This window comes from Chelmon rostratus, chromosome 12 (genome assembly GCF_017976325.1).
Source record: "Chelmon rostratus isolate fCheRos1 chromosome 12, fCheRos1.pri, whole genome shotgun sequence".
Classification (NCBI taxonomy): Eukaryota; Metazoa; Chordata; class Actinopteri; order Chaetodontiformes; family Chaetodontidae; genus Chelmon; species Chelmon rostratus.
Genome location: NC_055669.1, coordinates 557,591 through 578,793, shown reverse-complemented (window position 1 = coordinate 578,793; position 21,203 = coordinate 557,591). Strand labels below are relative to the sequence as shown.

The window sequence follows — 21,203 nt, the reverse complement described above, 5'->3', positions numbered from 1 at the left end:
TGTGACCTTTGGGTTTTCTGTACTGCTACTCCTTTTTACTTTACTTAGTGGCAGGCGTATACATACAGTGCCAACATACTGTATGCATGTGTAATCTAACATTGGTAGATGTAATCGGCCGGCTGTATGGCTTGCGCTCTAAACTGTATACATGCATCATTTTAATATGTGCCATTATTAAGGTCAGGCCATGAGTTGATTTTCTTTCTTAATGCAATAAGAATTCATCAACAACAAAGGTTGTACATGGTAGACTATGAAGTCCTTCCAGAGGGAAGAACTTTAAAAAGAGAACCAGCAGCGTCATTAAAATCTTATGATAAGTCTTTGGTAAGGTGTCTTTGCTCAAGATAACATAAAGCTGTGAATCATCCAGTGCTGAACATCAGAGCCAAAACTGCATCAGTGTACGAGCACGATCTGGCATGAATAGCCATTTCATTCTTCATTGACCAATTTGACTAATTGCATCTCTAGTTATAGTCACTAGTTATAGTAATTATTGTAATTAGTTTAGATTTCAGTCATTCATCCATCCCTTTCAGAGAACACCAAACCATGCATTAAGCATTTTTGAATTCCATGTATGCTTGTGTTCAATGTCTCCAGTAGTCTATTAGTGATTCTGTTGTTGTGACACTCATTTTTATTTACTTATCTGTGTTCCTCTATTTCTGTATTCCCCTCTGTTCTTACTATAGGTACATACCAGGGTCAGTGGACTGGTGGGATGCGTCATGGCTACGGAGTACGTCAAAGCGTTCCATATGGTATGGCCTCTGTTATCCGCTCACCCCTACGAACCTCGCTGGCTTCCCTCCGCAGTGAGCAGAGTAATGGTACAGTGCTGCGTGACAACCTGTCTGACAGCCCTGCTGGTACACGAGGTGGCTTTGTACTCAACTTCCACTTAGATGGAGAAGGTTCAGAGAAGAAGAAGGGTCTTTTTCGCAGAGGCTCGCTCTTTGGTAGCCTTCAGCGACTGCGCAAGTCAGACTCACGCTCATCCATTTCAAGTAAGCGCAGCTCAGCGCATAGTGACACCACAATGAGCCGCATCAGTTCAAGTGATGCCAACTCCACAATCAGCTTTGGAGACGGAGACCCGGGCGATGACTACCTGCCTCTGGAGGACAATGTGGATGCCACCACCACCGAGTCCTACATGGGTGAGTGGAAGAATGACAAGCGAAGCGGCTTTGGTGTCTCCGAGCGCTCCAATGGCATGAAGTATGAAGGAGAGTGGTTGAACAATAAGCGCCATGGCTACGGCTGCACCATCTTTCCTGATGGCACCAAGGAAGAAGGGAAGTACAAGAACAATGTGCTGGCCAGGAGCATCAGAAAGCAGTTGATCCCGCTGAAGAACTCCAAGACCAAACAAAAGGTGGATCGAGCCATTGAGGGAGCAGTGAGAGCAGCAGCTATCGCCAGAACCAAAGTAGAGATTGCCATCTCCAGGTAAAAAAATCCTGTGTAACATTATCTATGAAAGCCACAACAAAATCACTATTCATGCCTGCATGTTTTTGTTGCATTCAGCTAAGCATTTTGTCCTTTCTTCTGCCTTTATAATAAAATAAATGCTGACAGAATGTGAGGGGCAAGAATAATGGGGGAGGACGTACAGAAGTCCCGAGCTGGACTTGTTGATATTACATGGTTAACATCTTAAACTCTTATCCCATCAGGGCACCTGTTGGCCATCATTTCTATTAGTACTCACAATATTGTTGACTCAAAATGCATAGCTGAAAAGAGCAATCAGACAATAAGGTTCAGTTTAACCTTTAGGTTATCAAACTGAGAGATAAAACAAACGCAAGCAATACATTTATTACATAAACTGCTGTAAACATCCATCACAGTAGAGGTCGGCCGATATATTTTCTTCAGGCCTGATACTGTTATAGATTATAGTAATCAGAGATAATATTTGGAACTGATACATATTTGCAGTAAAAATAAAAATCTTGCTACCAAATTTTAGAATAACACAAACATGGAACAGAAAATTTTATTATCCTAAAAAAAAGTGCAGCAGCATTTCTTATAGTTAGCTGAAAATAGAGTCAAATACACAAACATTTTAGAAAGTAAATAAAGTAAAACTATATTAAACTATTAAAACTTACATCTGTCTTGAAATTTCAGCCCTCTCTCAAAGTCCCTGTCCTCAATTAGTAGTCCCTGTTCAGTAGGACCAGATTGCGGTGCAGAATGCAGAGTTGCTCAGCAGCTCTCTAGAGAGACTTCACTTACGATATGGAGGACAGTGGTGAGCAAAGAAACTACTCTTATTATTCAGAGACTCTAGTGGAAATAACTAGATTAGTTAGCCACCCCTGATCGTCATCATAGAAATAGATCAGTAGATTGTGATTTTTATTGCAACTCCAACCATATCTGCCTCCTAATGGTGTGCTTACACCAAACAAGCTATTTTTTTATGTGGTGCGAATACAATTGCAAAGACGCGTAGGCAGGACACATATTTGTGTGAGCTGAAAATATTCAACTTGAGAGAAAATTTGCACATATGGCGTGGCTTTACACTGTTGGCTGGGAAGGACTGGGCAGATTGGAGAGACAGAGCTACTGCTCAGCGACAGACAGCTGCTGAGAGAAGGGGGGCTCTGGAGGAGTCGGGGGCAGAGCTGGAGCTTCTGGAGGAATGAACACCCAGAGTGACACCGGATTCTTCTTTGATCTCGTGCTGTTCACCAGCAGGAGGAGAGAGAGACATTATTTTTTAACCTTTTGGGATTAAAAAGTGGATTTATGTTCACCCTCGCTTCTTAACCTGTCTGTAGCAGCGAGCCACGGAGGTGTCAACTTCCACTGTTTGATGTTTGTATTTAGTCTCTCTGTCTATGTTGACTGCTGACTGGAGTGAATATATACTTCATGAATGATTCAGTCAAAAAGCTAAACTGAGCACACACACACGCACACACACACACACACACACACACACACTGCAGGTTCACCTACAACCAAAACATTTGATAATCTGTTCGGCTGATGCCGATATACTGACATGCTGCAGTAAGTGTACTTTCTTGTTTCTGGTTGCTGTGTTCCTGGCAGTGTATTTTTGCTGCTCTAGCTTATCCAAGTTAATATTGCTAATTATCCATTATACATATACAGTTTTTTACAGTTGCTTACACACTAAAATTAAACATAATACACAGTTAATGAAACCTGACACTCAAGGAGCAAAACCTCAGCCCAGATCTGCACAACTATAAGCACTTTCTCTGCCTCACACTTTTTGCAAAACACTACACTCACTTCTGTACATTAGACACAGAAATCTAACATGACGTCACTTCCTTGCCATTTCAAGGCACTGCCTATCAAAACACCACACCTATAAACCAGTTGATCAAACACAGCTGTCAGGTGTGGGGACACTTAGGTGCTTAACTGTAAACACACCAACCACACGTAAGCACTATAAAAAGGGAACAGGTGAGTGTACCTGTCCTCAACAAAAATGGAAGGTAACATTGCAGTCAGAGGCGACAGAGCTATTTTGAATGTCCCGGGTCAACGTGGTGGTAACATCACAATGTGTCCTTATAACACAGCCAGATACATTCTCATCTGGGACAATATATCTTTCCACTGATCTGCTTTTGTCCAAAACTGGTTTCATCAGCATCCACAATTTTCACTCCAATACCTCCCACTATACTCTCCCTCCTTTACCCCACTGAGGAGTTGTTTTTTTAGCATGGTGGGGGAAGGTTTATGATCTCCAGCCCTTATGTCAGGACACCACTCAAACATGTAAACACTATACACATCACTACACACTACAGCAAACAATTGAAAACACAATGCTCAATTTGTGAGAAGGTTCTTTGTTTCATAACTGCCAATGCATATTTTTAGAAACTTTACAGTAACGGATCTTCTTAGATCTCTGTAGAGGATTAGGCATTTAGATTTGTGAGTTTCATATTACAGTTTTTCTCAAATGCTAAAACACATTTCACAAACGTTTCCTCTATGTTCCCCAATGTCTAAACACAACACCCTTTTCTAAAGCTACATAAACACAACCACACCTTCTCACTTCAAAACTCAAACTTTTACACCAAAAGAGCAGCTCAAAGCTTTCAAAAATGTAAACACTGTACACATCATTACACACTACAGCAAAACAATTGAAAACACAATGCTCAATTTGTGAGAAGTTTCTTTGTTTCAATACTGCCAATGCATATTTTTAGAAACTTTACAGTAACGGATCTTAGATCTCTGTAGAGGATCAGGCATTTAGATTTATGAGTTTCATATGAAGAATATAAATCTATAGAAAATACTGCATGTACACTACTGTAACACAACTCAATGCAAAAACAGAATCTATTGCACACAACAGTACTCTTGAAAACATGTTCAGGGTGTGAAGTTTTTTTATTTACTTTATTCACACCACAATCACTGTGCATCATCATGTCGCTGAGCTGCATCGGGCCACGTCACCTCATCCACATCGCAGGCTATATTCTCTCTTGCCAGGCACTGCGGAAAAAAAAACCCCTGGAATGGGATGTCAACACAGGCCAGCTCCATTGCCCTTAGGAGGTTCTCTCGAGTGTATGGTTGTCTGTCATAAACCTTCCATCTCCACGATGAGAAGAACTCCTCTGCAGGGTTCAGGAAAGGGGAGTAGGGTGGCAGACAGACTTTAAAAACTGGTTACTGTTGGTGGTGAACCACTCTCTGATTTGGTTTGTTCTGTGGAAGCGGACATTGTCCCAAATTATCGCATAAATGGGATGTGCGGGCCCAGGATGGTGTTGTTGGCGGTCCAGGAGGATGGAAGGTGAGGAGACGTTGGGTGTTGTAAGACCCAAGGACAGCATGTCGGTGGACAAGCCCCTCCGAACCTATGGCCACACAAAGAGTCTCTCTCTTTGGCCAATGATGTTACGGCCTCTTTGCCTTTGTTTCTGCAAGTTGAAGCCAGCCTCATCCAGGAAGAGGTACTCATGAGGTCTGGCCATCGCGTCCAACTGTACAGTAATACCCTCTGTGAAAAAAATCAGGTAGCACAGTGTTGTCCAGAAGTAATGTAGGCCAGTGAGCAACACAGTATGTCGTAGGTCTTTGTGTCGCGCAGAGTTGCGCTCAAAGGGAACCCTATAGACCTGTTTTATCCGCATCTTTTGGCGCCAGAGAACTCGGTCTATTCTGGCCAAGCTGACATCATCAATGCTCTCAAAGTTGACATTATCGGCAATGACTCTGTCTCTGATCTCCCGGAGTCTGATGAGGTTGTTCTCACGAACCATATCCACAATGAGGGTTTCTTGTGCCGCTGTAAATTTGTGGCATTTGTGGCCTTCATGTGGCATTCTTTCAACTCTAAAGACAGAAACATGTGTTGTCAATTGACATGTTTTACAATAACAACTGATTTGAAACCAATAGACTACTTTCACAGGCTTGTAAAACTGTATTGTGACAAAGAAAGCAATAGAGTACAATACCTGTTGTGTTGTCTGAATCCCCTGATAATGTTGGCCACGGTGAACCTACTCAGGTTTGGACGGACTCTTAGTCCTGCTTCAGCCATTGTCATGCCATGGTCAATGACTTGGTCGTATCTCGTCCGTAATGATGGTGCGAGGTTGTCTTGCTCTTCCTCCTGGACCCTCTCCTCTCCCTCCTAGGCCTTCTCCTCTTCCTTGTTGGCCTGCTCCTCTTCCTTCTCTGATTTGAACTCCTCTTCCTCGTTGGCCTGCTCCTCTTCCTTCTCTGATTTGAACTCCTCTTCCTCGTTGGCCTGCTCCTCTTCTTCCATGGCCAGCTCCTCTCCCTCCTCTGACTTGAATTCCTCTTCCTCTGACTCTGCCTTCATCCATTGTGTTTGTTTGGAATCGATTGGATTGCAAACTGTGCACTCTGAATTTGCTTTCATACATGTGGTCACAGCATTAGCAACGGGTGTCTTCAATTTTGAGTCATTGTGTGTAATGAATGATGCCAGGTGTGCTCATTGTGTTCAAATATTGCTGACTGTGGCAAGCATTTTGCATCACATGAGCTTTCATTTGAGAATATGAGCAGAGTTCTTTTGCAACTTGTGTTTTAGCAAGGAAAATGTGTTTAGATTTATGAGAAAGGAGGATTGTGTTTTGTGAATTGTGTCTTCATGTGAAATGTGTTTATGATATTGGCAAATGATGGCTAGATGTAGTAAATGTGTTTAGACAACTGGTCATTTGGTTTAGAGGATAGGCTTTTGTGTTTTAGCATTTGAGAAAAACTGTATTAGAAAAGTAGAAATGTTCAAAGTGTTTTAGATTGAGCATAGCAGTATGTAACTGTGTAACAGAATCAGATCATATAAACCATGCGTGTACCATATGATGACAAAATTGGGTTTTTATAAATTATTGTATAGTTTTAATGAAGTGTTTCATTTTGCAAAAGATCTGAGGTGTTCTGCTACTTGTGTGTGTGGTTGTGTGAATTGTGTGTAGTGTTTTGACAAAATGAGCCCTGTTTTTAAAATCGCGCTTAAGCAATTGTAAAAAACTGTAAACTTATAGCAGTTCTGCTTAAGCTCTCATTTTAGCAACTTCCTTGCTAATCCCACTGTTGGTTTACACACTTGACACAAACATCTGCAATGTTCATGTCCCATTATTGGATGTTATTAACTTGCCATCTTCCCCATAGTTCTTGTGCTTTTTGTCTTACAGGTTCCTATGGATTGTGGTTGCGCCTATTGCCATGGTTCTGCATGATGCTCACTGCTACTGTTATTAGTCATATTTATATTAATACTATATACATATACAATCATACAAACACTATATACATATACTATATGCATGTACTTTATTTGCGTTACTTGTGCAAGTAACACAGATAAACACACATGATCCCAAGGTGAAATTTGTTGAGCTGCTCCAGTTTGCAAATGTGTTCCTTTCTGCTTGTCTGGCGCAGTATCTTTCAGTGTTGATTTCATATTATTCATGAAGTGCAGCCAATCTGATAGCGGTGAGCTTAAAGGATAACTTTTGTTTTTTACAACCTGGACCTTATTTCTAGCATTAAATACGACCATTTACTCACCCAGACAACTTTGGTGGCATTTGGAGTGGTTTTGAAGAAATTAGCCCCAGAGGAGTGGCGCATATATCCGTATAATGCGAGTACTCGGGGCACCCATGCACAGCCTCTATATTCTGGTGCTATTCCCCTCCGAGCCCGTGGTGGTATGTTATCAACATCCGGCATCTCTAGGCAACTACCTCTGACGTGGATGATGTTATTTCTGAACGTCGTGCGCTGCAAGCAGCCAGCCACAACACTGCTAAATCTGCGGCGGTCGGCTAGTTTAGCTGTAGTTTGGCACAGCCATGGTTCGTTATTGTGTATTTCCAATTTAGAAAGGATAGGAGCTGCTGTGTTGTGGCTGGCTGCTTGCAGTGCAATCATTTTCTCACAACAAATTGTTCAGCTTCACATTGTTTCATGTTGGTTTGTGGGCCATGTTAGTGAGAATGAGCTCTGTGTAAGGCTGGGACATTAACCATAAGGCTTGGATATGGACATCAACAGACACGGCTGTGGACGGCCCAGGCTCGTTTTGGTGTTTTTTCTGAAAATCAGAAATTAAAGTCTTATTGACGATAAAGCTTGCAGGAACCCATGACCTTTCCTCGGGACCATACCCCTCCCAGTCCACAAGATATTAGAACCCCCGACCCCATCTGCACTCTGTGAGGAGCTTCTTGACAATGTTCTGTCTGTCCTTTGGATTGTGGGTGATATCCAGAAGTCAGACTCACTGTGGCCCCGAGCAAAATTGCAAAATTCCCTCAAAAATATAGAAATTAACTGAGGCCCTCTATTAAAAACGATGTCTTTAGGTAAACCATGAATGCGGAAAACTTCCTTAATTAATACTTCGGTCGTGACTTTGGCTGAGGGCAACTTGGACAATGGAATGAAATGTTTCATTTTAGAAAATCGGTCTACCACAGTGAGTACAGTAGTGCTACCTCTGGAGGTAGGCAGTCCGGTCACGAAATCAATGGCAAGGTGTGTCCAGGGTCGCTAGGGAACATCCAGTGGGTGCAGGAGCTTTGCTTCGACGTCTTGTTTGTGCAACAGACTTCACAGGCTTGAACATAGTCCAGAATGTCTTTCTTAAGTGTGGGTCACCAAAACCTCTGTTTGACCACAAATGACCTGGGACCGCAGCTGAACTGGTATGAACAACCGATCGCTGCCAGGGATTTAACTCACTTTTTGCACATCACTTTCTATTTGCCAGGATACCCCTCCCACCACACAATCTAGTGGTAGGATCGTTTCGGGTTCCTTGGCGGCTGGTTCCAGTTTAAACAAAAGAGACAAAGTGTCTGGCTTAGTGTTTTATGACCCAGGCCTGAAGGAGAGAGCAAACCAGAACTGGCTGAAAAACAGAGCCCTGTCGAGAGTTAGGTCTCTTAGCTTTCTTTATGTACTCTAAGTTTTTATGGTCAGTTAACACTAGAAACGGTGCTCCGCCCCCTCTAACCAGTGTCACCACTCTTCCAATGCCATTTTTATGGCTAAAAGTTCTTGGTTCCCTATGTCATATTCCCTTTCAGCGGTTGACAACTTGCGCGACAGGTAGGCGCATGGATGGGTCCTGTTGTCCTTGTCGCTCCATTGTGATAGGACGGCTCCGACTCCCTCATTTGATGTGTCCACCTCTACCTGACACTGATGATCAGGAACGGTGAGAACTGGTGCTGTGGTGAACGCCTCTTTCAACTTCTGGAAGGCGGCATCAACCACTGGAAACTTAACTTAGAAGATGTAAGGTTATGAAGGGGGGCCACTACAATGCTAAAATTGTGTATGAATTTCCTGTAGAAATTTGCAAATCCCAAAAATTGTTGTTTGTTTGTTGTAGCTTTTTGCGGTTATTGGGAAGTGGGCCAATCAGCTACGGCCCTCACCTTCTCCGGGTCCATGATTTTCTGAGATTACATATCCTAGGAATGACACTTGTTTGGCATGGAATTCACATTTCTCAGCATTGACATAGAGATGGTGGTTTAACAGACGAGACAGGACTTGGCGAACGTGACTCTGGTGAGTGTCCAGATCCAGGGAGAAAATCAGGATATCATCGAGGCTAACAAGTACAAAGATATTGAGATACTCTCTCAAAACATCATTTACATACTCCTGAAACATAGCCGGTGCGTTGGTTAGTCTGAAAGGCATGACCAGATACTCATAATGCCCGCTGGGGGTGTTGAATCCTGTCTTCCACTCGTCCCCCTCCCGGATGCGGATAAGGTGGTATGCATTGCGGAGATTGAGCTTTGTCAACCAGCGGGCTTGCTGTAAAAGTTCGAATACAGAATTCATTAGTGGCAATGGGTAACGATTCTTAACTGTGATATCATTCAAGGGGCTGTAGTCAATGCAAGGTCGTCAAGAACCATCTTTCTTTTCCACAAAAAAAAAATCCCACCACTGCAGGCGATGAAGAGGGACGGATGATGCCCACCTTTAGGGACGTCTAGATGTAATCGTCCATTGCTTTGCGTTCTGGGCCTGAGAGATAGTATAACGTGCCCTTGGGGATAGGAGCGCCAGAAAGAAGGTTGATGGCGCAGTCTGAGGACCGATGAGGAGGCAAGGAGGTTGCTTTGTCCTTGTTAAAAACCTTGAAGGGTCAAGTCCCAGTAACAGCTTGGCACCTTGGCCAAATCTGGGTACCAGTCTTTCTCTCCCTCTGGTGGCACAGAGGGAGAGAAAGACTGAACAGACTCAGAAGGAGAAGAGTTAGAACTGCAATTCATTCCCCACCCCTGGATTTTCCCTGTTGCCCAGTCTATCTGGATTGTTGAGGATTGTTTTTCTGAAGCCAGGGATACCCCAGAATGAGGGAATGTTGAGCTGACTTGAACAGGTGGAACTGCAGGAATTCAGTGTGAGCATCCCCGACAGTGATTTCACAATTTTGTTACATGAGTCACTTGCGGCCATTAAGGACGGAATAACAACTGTAAATGACCGGTCGGTAGAATCATGGTTTGTTGTTTTGGAACTACTATCGAATAATATATGGGCATTGTGCTGACAAAGTGTACAATACATTATATAGACATTTGATCCAATAAATATAAATGAGCAAGTAGCTCTGATATGAAAATTAGATATTTAAGATTTGTTATTAGGTTGTTGGAGTAACATTAATGGTAATTCACATTATTTGTTAACATTGAGCTGACACGTCAACTAAACGTAGATTAGCAATTTGCCCTGACACATATGAAATGAAAATTAGAATTAAGAATTCATTGTAAATATATTTTGTAACAGTATACTGTATGTCCACATTTCTCATCTAACCTCATTTTAATTCCTGAGTTCAAGTGAAACCACCTAACAACCACAACTGAGTTTACCATTACCATCACCCTTCAAATGACCCAAAAGCAACAGAATAAAAAACAGCTATGTATATGCTGTTCGTCCCATATGCCGAGACAACTGTGAGGCACCTCTCCCCAACCCGAAGGCGTAGTGCAGCGTTCATCTCGTTCACTGGGGAAAACTCCAACACATGGCGGCTAAGGTGGGGAGCTATAAGCAAGCCCACACCAGCCTGCCGCCTCTCACCACGGGCAACCTGAGTAGCAGAGACTCCAGCCTCTCTGGAGGAGTTGGGTTCCAGAACCCAGATTGTGAGTGGAGGTGAGCCCCACTATCTCTATTGCTCAACCTCCCGCACTCACTCGGGTTCCTTTCCCCCCAGCTTGGTAACATTCCATGTCTCCATTGCTAGATTCAGAGTCCAGGGATTGGACCCTGTACATGACTACCACATAAATCCCATTGCATCGGCCCCTCCTACGAGAGGGCGGGCCCACATCGCTCCTTATCTATTGTTGGCTCAATAAGAAAACGTATTGAGAGAACTTTGGTTGTGATTTGGTGCTAAATAAATAGAATAGAATAGAATTGAATTAATGATGCGAAGCAGAATGTAGTCCGTAATATGGTCATTAAACTGTTGATGTCATACCCGTGTGGACTTCCCAGACAGTGGTGTCAAAGCAGTCCCTCAGTGCCATACTGGACTACTCAGACCATCTTCTCTCACGCCTTATGGTTGTCAGTTGTTTATTCACCAATTCACCTATGTAGGTGGGGAGCAGATGAACCAGGTAGTGATCAGAGCGGCACAGCCGGGGGAGTGGTGAAGAACTGTAAGCATCCTTCTTGTTTGCATGCAGCAAGCCCAGTGTTCTACTGCCTCTGGTGCGGCATTTAACATACTCGGTGAAGATGAGGAGAGTGGAGGACAGGGAAGCGTGATTGAAGTCTCCAGAGATGGGGAGGAGGGCCTGGCGTAGCGATGTCTGCAGCTGTGAAGCCACCTTGTGTAGGAGCTTGCATGCAGCTGCAGCTTTGGCCAAACAGGGGATGTACATCGTAATCGTGCAAGAACAACCTTGGGAGATAACATGGCAGAATGCTAACAGCTAGCAGCCCTATGTCCGTCGTGCAGCGCTCCTCATTTCCACTGATGTGGCCAGGGTTGCACCATCTGTTGTTCACAAACATCATTATGCCTCATCATGGGTCCTCTTATGAGCTGCAAAAACATAGCATACTCACAAATGGATTGGCTTGACAGAGAGGCCAACTTAGTCAACGTCAGTTAATCATGTCATCAAAAAATCATTAGTTGTAACCTAGCTCTTAGTTAATATTAATATTAGAAGGCAACAAAGTGAGCAAAAGATTACTATGGTTCTCAATAACTAAAATAGGCATAATAAATATAAAACTTAAAATGTGTCGCAATTACAAACCACTTTAAGACTTAATGCAGCTGCAAAATTAAGTACAATTTTAAACCTGTAATTACATTAAGCACAATTCTGAATTGCATCTGGAGCAAAAACAGCTTCTCAAATATTATTCCAGTTAATAAATGCTCACCCCTATGTAAGTCTTTTCACACAAGGGAGATGCCCACGCAGGCAAAATCAAGATGGACGATGACAACCCCTGGAAGTTCTGCTTTGAAACCACATTGCAACCAAGGCAGTGAAATGAACATGTGAAAAATAGTTGACCCGCCCCAGGCTGGAGTCTCAAATTTGCACATCTTGCCAAAAGAAATGTTATAGTGAGCCTAATTTTTAAATAATAATTTGCCAGTGTTGACATGGACAGGTAATATTTTTTGTATCTTACACAACAATCACATTAAGGCCAGCAATTTCAAGCATTCACTTTTATAGTGCATAGACTTGGGAACGCTGCATAAAACAGATGATTTGAATATTATTGCATTATAGTTGTATTGGAATCAGGGTTGTATAGATGGGTCCGCAGCTGACACGACACAAATTATATAACTTTACATGTATTTTTGAACTATTACTACGACTACTACTGCTACTGCCTATGCAATTTGTATGGGAAATTAAAATGGGTGTTTACAGAGTAAGTTATACACATTTGCAAATCACCCTGTGTTTTTGTGGATATGACTTTACACAACACCAATAAAAAAATACATGTTTGTGAACAATAAAGTATTTGTGGATAATGGTACGTATTTGTAGATTATCTTATGTGAGTTACATCTGATTTAAATCTGATAAAAACTTCCATAGTAGATAAATTGATCTGTCAAGAGACAGATAGTCATCTGCAATTGGACATTATGCTGAAACCCTGAAAAGCTCATAACCCTTGAGCCCCCTCAGCCCATTTTTACTCCACTCCCATCTGATCCAGATACAGGACAGTGAGATGGAAAAAGGCATGGTTTAGCTGAAGTTTAGTCCCCTCTTCCATAGCAGTTCTGAATTCCAAAGCTTGACAAATACAATAATACAATATTATTCCTTAATGTATTTGTTGTTGTGAAATTGAACATACTGTAGTCTGTGGAAACAAATTTTACATATGGGGACAATAAATTCTACTATACTCCTACCTACTATATATGTAATGAGAAAATTTTTGACACTATCATCGAGTAACTAAAGTTGATCACAAGATGTTTCAGGATCTGCCTGGTTGAACCTTGGGGTGACAGGGGTTAATCAGTCATATCATATGTTTGTTTTGCAGCAATCAGAGTAGCATCTCACTTCTTGAAATCTAAAACAAAGTTTCATTGTTCGTTCTCTACAAAACACATAACACTGTGACAACCCAGTTTGTTTGGTTTTGTTTTTTTTAAACAGCAGCAAATCAAATGTTAGCATTGTACAAGCTCATTTGCAGGTTAATCTAGTTTTACGTCTTGTTTTTGCGTGCCTTTCCAGTATGCTTGCTGTAGATTTGTCAACAACGCAGACTGTAGTGTTGGAGTAGAGTGGTAACTCCTGATGAGAGAGGCCTAAAGTTATTCATTCCAATGGAGGATGAATGACAGACATTAAGGGACTAGTGCCCTGTTGGACAATTTAATTTAATGATGTGACCAAAGCTATGTCGACCACGGTTTGTTCATGATTATCTGCTGTTGGGTCAGAAAGGCGGGGGCAGTTCCATCAAGAAAAAATGCTCTTCTTTGCTGTTCAAGGAGACAGAACTGTGTCAACTAAAGCATCAAAATAGTGGCGCAAGTTGTTGCACAATGATGTAAGGTGGAGAGTGCAGCAGAATGTACACATTAATGGCTTCAGACAATCCCCATGAGTCTGCAGACAAGATTGCATACAAGTTGGTACAAGGAACTTGTCTAGATCCTTTAATGTATGAATGAAAATTTTATGAACTTATAACAGTGGTGTCTTTGATTATTGTGTGTTATTGAACAGCCACACTCACACAAAACATGAGGACAGGAGGCACACAAGCACATCCCTATAGGTATGCTTAAATACATATAAGCATGAGCACACACATACACAGTCTAACCAAGAGCAGTAAGAGCTGAAGATAGAATGTAGGAAATGGGAAATGCAGTCTTTGAAGGTTGCAGTGTTGCCCTAGCTGATGAATGCCTTCTACTCAGAAATATGTGGGAGGGTTTTGGCTTGAGTCACTTTTCTCATCATCTGGGGGAAAGATGTCAAGAGAGTGAAGGAGAGAGTGGGAACAAAGTGAGAAAACAGAGGGACAGAGAGGTCAAGAGAGTAGGTGAGTGGACTGAAGAGAGAGAAGCAAGTAGGCATATCCTTGGCCAGATTGCCAATTTGTGTGTGCATGTGGGTTTTAGTGACAGTGTGCGTGCACAAGTGCAAGTGTGTCTTACCTGTGTCTGTGTGTGCGTGTGTGTGTGTGCGTGTGTGTGCGCGTGCATACATTTGTGTGTGTGTGTGTGTGTGTGTGTGTCAGAATAGTGCTGTCTAAATAAGGCCAGGTAGGAGGACTTCATGTAGCTCCAGCCACACACACACACACACACACACACGCACAGTCAATCATTCATTTGTGTGCTGTATCTGGTATTTTCCTTGGTCAGTCTGGAAGAATGGTCTGAACTCTATTGGTGGCATGGCTGGCCTTTGGACTACTGCTTCCCAGGTTTTGTTTCTGAGGTGGAAGCACCAATGCTAATAGTGGTACTATCAGAAAAAAACTCAGACAAAAAAATCCCTAAATAGAAAAAATGTTGTGCAATAAAGGAAAACATAAAACAGGATACTAACATATCCTTCCAAGTGGTCACTGAATACAACATGCATGTAGTGGTTACATATCATTGCTGGCAGGCTTCATCAGCTATGATATCAAGAAAAGAAAAGTAGATGTGCAATGTTGTGCTTTCCAAGAAAAACTGACAAATTATTATATTTTTATTGATGTAAAAGGCAATCCAATGTATCTAGCTTTTGTGAGGTTGCAGTGATGGAAAAGGCCAATCTCAGGCATAACACCTTGAAACATGCTAGGCTGAATGAATTGCAAGGACAAATGCGGATTAAGTTAAATGCTCTTCACTAGCATTTGGGTGTCTAACAATCAGCATTCATAAGACCACATTCTGACAGAGAGTGTTCTTCAGGTAAATTTTGTGGTGACAGAGCTAATAGCTCAGACGCTGAAACCTCATTCACAAGGAGAATTTTTGAAAAATTTCCTTTGCAAAGACTGGATGGGAAAGGGGTAACACTATGCATTTTCCTGTTGGAACAAAAGCCAACTTTGACATGTGAATATGCTGTTAAGTGTGCACGACTATTTCACAATTAGCAAGGGGTTTCAGATGGGTTTCTGTAGATATAGAGTTTGGTCTGTACCTGCCCTATATGTCAAGTGTCCTGAGACAACCTTGGTTGTGATTTGGCGCTATATAAATAAAATTGAATTGAATTGAATGGCTGACAACCTACAAAACAAAACCAGTGAGCTGCAAAGAAAAGATTCCAACCACGCTTCCCTGTCTTCAACTCTCCCCACCTTCACTCAGTAGGTCAAATGCCACACCAGAGACAAAAGTGTTTTGAAGTCTAGGGATAGAACTGAGTTGAAGAGGGTGCAGAGGGAGCTGAAAAGGGAGATCAGGAGAGGCAAGGAGAGCTACAGGAGGAAGCTGGAGGAGTGCCTGCAGCGACGGCAATGGCCCTGAAGCTGGAGACTGGGAATGGGCAAATGAGCTGAACCTGTTTTTTTAACAGGTTTGATTCTACCCCCATTCCTTCCCCCGACCACCAGAGCCCAGACCAGACGACTTTAACTTTCTACACCCCCCCCCCCACAGCATCCTTGACACAAGCAGCTCTCTCCTCACACCACTTCTCCCCTCTCCAATCCACATCACAGACCACTGATCCTGCCCCCCACCTCACCCAACAGGAGCCACCCCCTGCCTCTCCATAATAGCTGATCAGGTGAGGAGGGAGCTCTGGAGGACAAAGGCGAGGAAGGCTACTGGCCCACATGGCATCAACTCCAGACTGTTCAGGGACCGTGCAGATCAGCTCTGTGGGGTTGTTCAGCACATCTTCAACATGAGCCTCAGCCTGCAGAGAGTTCCTGCCCTGTGGCAAACTTCCTGTGTGGTTTCAGTGCCAAAGACTGTGCATCCCAGGGAGCCCAACCACTTCAGGCCAGTAACCTTAACTTCCCACCTGATGAAGACACTGGAGAGGATTATACTATTCCACCTCCGTCACCTGATGAGCAGCGAGCTCGACCCCCTACAGTTCGCATATCATCCAGGCATTGGTGTGGAAGATGTTATCATCTACCTGCTTCATCTCTCTTTCCCACCTGGAGAGCACTGGGAGCAGATTGAGGATCATGTTTTTTGACTTGTCCAGTGCTTTCAACACAGGTGACAGGTGTCACCTGGCTGAATTGTGTTGCGTGGACCATCGACTACCTCACCAACAGACTGCAGTATGTGAGGCTTCACGACTGTGTGTCGGATGTGGCAATTTGCAGCACCGCCGCTCCGCGGGGTAGTGTGCTCTATTCTTTCCTCTTCACCCTCGACACATCGGACTTCAGACACAACACTGACAGCTGCCACCTATAGAAGTTCTCAGATGATACAGCCGTTGTTGGATGTGTATCACAGGGGAACAATTTGGAATACAGGGAAGTAGTCGCTAACTTTGTCGACTGGTGTGGACTTAACCTCCTGCACATCAACTCCAGCAAGACAAAGGAGATGGTGATTGTGACTTCCGCAGGAAAGCACCACAGACTACACCGTTGTGCATCCAGGGTTTTGATGCTGAGATTGTGGAGTTCAAATACCTGGGTGTCCATCTCAACAATAAACTGGACTGGTCCACTAACACTGACGGCCTGTATAGGAAGGTCAAAGTTGTCCCCATCTCCTGAGAAAACTGAGGTCCTTTGGAGTATGTAGGACATGACTGAGGACTTTCTATAACTCTGTGGTTGCATATGCAATCTTTTGCGCAGTGGTCTGCTGGGGCTGTTTTTTCTTTCATACACGAATTACCTTTCAATAATTACTTTCCGTATTCACTCTCATTAGGTACTCTACCTATCAGTACATACTGGTATTCTACTGTGACATATATATGTTTATTTCTGTTCCCTATATTTCATAAATGCTCATGCAATTTGTTCAAAATCTGTGAAATTCATTTTTGTTCATATATTTTTGCGGCAATTCTTCTTCTAGTTCTTGGCGGCTATATATATATATATATATATACATACACACACACACACACACGTATATACACATACATATATTTCGCATATATTCCTTTTACATAGTCATTTGTATAAATGCACATATATATTTTAAGTTTTTATTTTGGATTTTGGATTTCATTATTTCTGTTGCTACAGTATTTTTTCCAACTGCCATTACCTGCTGCTTTAATAGCCAAATTTCCCAACCTGGGGATTAATAAAGTCTATCTTATCTCATCTTATCTTATCTGAGATCAGACGCTTTGCCAAAGCGAAGCAGTTATGGTCATTGTATTAGAGGTTAGTGTGGTATATGTGTTCAGTAATTTAGTATGGCCGTTGAACGATATTCTAAAAATTGAAACGGCACTTCGTAGTTAAAGGCTCCCCACCCCTGGGACAAGGCCTGTCGATTAGTAATCAAAAATCAAATACATATTTGAATTGTGAAAAAAAATCCAGACATTCATTTGTGAAAATGAATATGGATAGACTGCATGATGGGCAGGAGTAACAAAACCAGAGTTTCTGTTGTTCAGTAAATCCCCCTTTTTTTAAACAGAGTAAATCTGGTTAAGTCAGACATATTTACAGTAAATCTCTCCAGTCAAAAATAACTGGTGAAAATAATGCCAAGTTAGAAATTAAGTTACACTTAATAACAATCTGTTTGTTGTGAGACACTAAATAACAATCTGAGCCTGCCAGCGGCATAAACCAACACTTTTAGTAGACGTACATTAATGGTGCACAAACCCCCAGAGTTATTGAATTGCAGTCCATTTCGTGTCTGCCAGCTGCAGCGCTCTCGCTCAATACTGGACCGGTGTAGGACTTTATTTGTTTATTTTGTAACATGTATTTATGTAGATCTTTTAAAAGACATGTTTATGTTGAAATAATATACAAGTAGTTTGTCTTATGTTGTATTGGCTTTCCCTCTTAAGGACATAATTGGAAAAACTGAGGTTTTTTCTTTTTTTTTTCTTTTTTTGAAGGAATAGTCAAATTTACTTTTTGGCCAAAATTTGTCAAACCTACTATGGGCTAGAAACTGGAAACTAGTTTTGGTAAAATACTTTTTCAGTTGCATAGCTTGCCTGATAAAATTGGTCTTTGTTTAGAGAATACAAAAATCAGCTTTAATTTTAAACCATCACTGAAATAATTCTGTGAGGAAAATAATTTTTCTCTACTGTAAAGGTCCCATGTCATGAAAATGGGTTTCACTGTCAGTGTTTTATGTTTTCTTGAAACTCTGCCATTCCTCTAGCTCCTCAACAACAAGGTGACGTCCCATCTTTACAATCCAGTTAGAATTTTCTGGTACTTGAAAACCAGATCACAAATAGGCATTGAGCTAAAATTTGAAAATGAACTGTAAACAGTGTATTATTCAAAAACATCACCAGCCTCCCACAAGAAAAAAATGAATGTTGTTTTTGGAGACTTGCCTAGACCTAGTCTGAGTTGTTTTATTTAGGTGTGTGCATACATGATCAGTTGCTATATGATACTAGAGTATCCACATCAGTATTGAAGAAAAGATGCATCCATTGAAACAATCCAGGACCCTTTTCCAAGCATTGAAACAGTGAGTAAAAACATTTTAATAATCTTTTGCTAACTGTTAGTTTGCTGTGGTGCCACAAGCTGGTCCTGTGTACATGGCTTGCATGCTATGTGCATGTTATAACATACGTTCATCTGAAACTGAAGCTAGCTAGTGCTGCAACTGTAATGTAACTCCATAGCAAACACTTTGACGTTGTCACATACTGTTTTAGTTTGTTTGTGATATTGTTGGTCTCGGGCCAAGAGGACTAAGTAACTATTGTGTGAGTGCATCACTAGCAGTGGCCGGTGTTCCAATTTAACTGGTGATACCACTAGTTAAACTGGAACACCTTGTAGGGATATTTGAGTAGGGATGTTTATAGGTATTTATGTTATATGTCTATTATATATGTGTATATAAGTGTATGATGTTCCAGAATATCACAAGTTAATTGAACCACCAGCTGTCACTGAGGTGTCTGTGAACAAGTAAGAAGACGCAAACAAATTTGTGTAGGTAACTGTATGAAGAGAAAATATGTTGCCATTTGGTGGGTCTTGACAATCTTGGGTACCACTAGTGCTTCAGCTGCAAAAACTGGTGGAGTGAGTGAGTGGGCAAGCGAGACTTTAGGAGCAGGGGCTGCTGTCAGGGGCAGACAGAGGTGTGCTGATCGGCATAGAGCTGGGTGAGCAGTACAAACTGTGAATGTCACCGTACATGCATGTTATGATCAACATTTTTTGATGAATGTAAATAATACAGTCCTTCCAGCCAAGCAGAGTTCCTTTTATTTAGAATTTTTTGTAGATACCCTTTCCAGATTGTAATGACAGAAATAGTGATACTACGAACCTCCAACCCGACCATTTCCTAATGTGGCGATAAGCATACGAGTGGGAGATTTAAATATTAGGAAACGACCAGCCCAACCAGACAACGCCACCTTGGGAGTTTCACCCAAGGAAATAATTTTGTATTACCTTATTGGAGCTAATACCAGGACACTCAGGTTCGTTTTGCTCAAGAAGCAGGAGACGTGGTTCCAATTATAAAAAATATATATTCTTTTATTACAAAATTTCATAAGACCAACCTATTTTAAAAGAAGCTGTGTGTGTGGCTCTTTAACAAAAAAAATACACAAAACAGGGCTGGAGCTTACCAGTGGGGGGAGTCTAGGAGAACGGGGAGGTGAAGGAACCCAGGGAGAAGAGCACCCCACTCAAACATCAAAACCAGATAACTGAGGAGGAGTCGCACAAAAGACACACACACACAAAAAAAGAAAGGGGGGACCCCACCACCAGGACACCAGGACTGCCACGGTAAGTTTCCAGCACCTGAAAGAAATAACAAAAAAAAAAAATTGTTAAAGGGAGATAGCAAAACAATCGAACAAGGCAAACAAGACAACCCAATAAACAAAATAACCAGATAAATAAGGCTTAGGGATAGGCAGCAACCAAGATTACAAACTAACAAACTTAACAGAAAAGTCACTGTGGCTACCAAAAATAACTCAATTTAACGATTAACAAAACAAGCTGACAAAAGTGAATAATCTAAAGAAAAATAAATGATTTACCAAAAATAACTGTTACGCACAAAATAATTCAAATGATGAAAGTCCAGCTACCAGAAATTACACAAACTCAGGCACCTTGAACAAACAAATCCTAATTTAAGAAAGAGAGAAAAAAAAAGAAAAAGGAGCTACAGTCAGTGAAAGATAATCAATTACTAATCTGAAAAGAAAGTAAGATCTAACTAAACAAAACCAACACAACAAGGATTAATCCATCATGAGGAAATCAAACCACCACATGCTGCATCAGGGCTGAGGCAAAAGAAAGGAACTAATAGGGATGAAGAAATTCTGTCGGCAGGCACCGAGTATCCCATCCAGTCCAGACACACACGTACAACAAGCTCGTGCAGAGCCCAGCAGATTAAAACCAGCACATGAGTGATGCGAACAGCGCACCAAGCAAGACATACAGCAAAGCAGCAGCGGGTCTTCAGACGGCGTCACTCTACACACCAATTAACATCAATCAGGCAGCGTTGATGACGCACACACACTGGAGAGGGTCGGAGCACCTCAGGTCTCCCAAGCGGCAGTGGCAAAACACTACTATGGTTGGATGGCAGGTCACCGGCAAGCCCGCCGCACAGGCACAGCCTGTTGGACGTCTGCACAAACAATGGCGAAGAGGAGGAAGTGAGGCGACCCCAAAGTGGGTGAACCTCAGAGCCAAAGAGCAAGAGGAAGGCGAGATGTACACTGCCTCCCTAAATAAGGTGGCCTCAATTGCGGATTAGCTCATAAGGTAGGGGAGGGCAACGCAGCACAGTCCCCATGGAAGGGCACTTTATCTTGCTACACTAACATATCTGAATGTATTCTTAGGGATCCATTAGACCCATTCCGACACTGGTAATGTTGCTGTGTAACTGTCATGTCCTTTACTGTTTGGTGTTCGGTTACAGCTGTCCAGGCTAC

The 21,203-nt window shown here is 42.2% G+C and overlaps 1 protein-coding gene across 2 annotated transcripts in view; it reads left to right on the top strand.

The window, feature by feature from the left end:
• Nucleotides 1–21,203, top strand: part of LOC121614466 (junctophilin-1-like) — a 51,449-nt gene that overhangs the window by 6,866 nt on the left and 23,380 nt on the right. The window contains exons 2-3 of one of the 2 annotated variants that reach the window (XM_041948328.1): nt 702–1,461; nt 5,694–5,798. In XM_041948328.1, the coding sequence (XP_041804262.1) occupies nt 702–1,461; nt 5,694–5,742 (809 nt within the window). In that variant the 3' untranslated portion in view covers nt 5,743–5,798. Of the gene's footprint in view, nt 1–701; nt 1,462–5,693; nt 5,799–21,203 lie in introns of those variants that run through there. The other variant, XM_041948327.1, reaches the window with a different exon arrangement.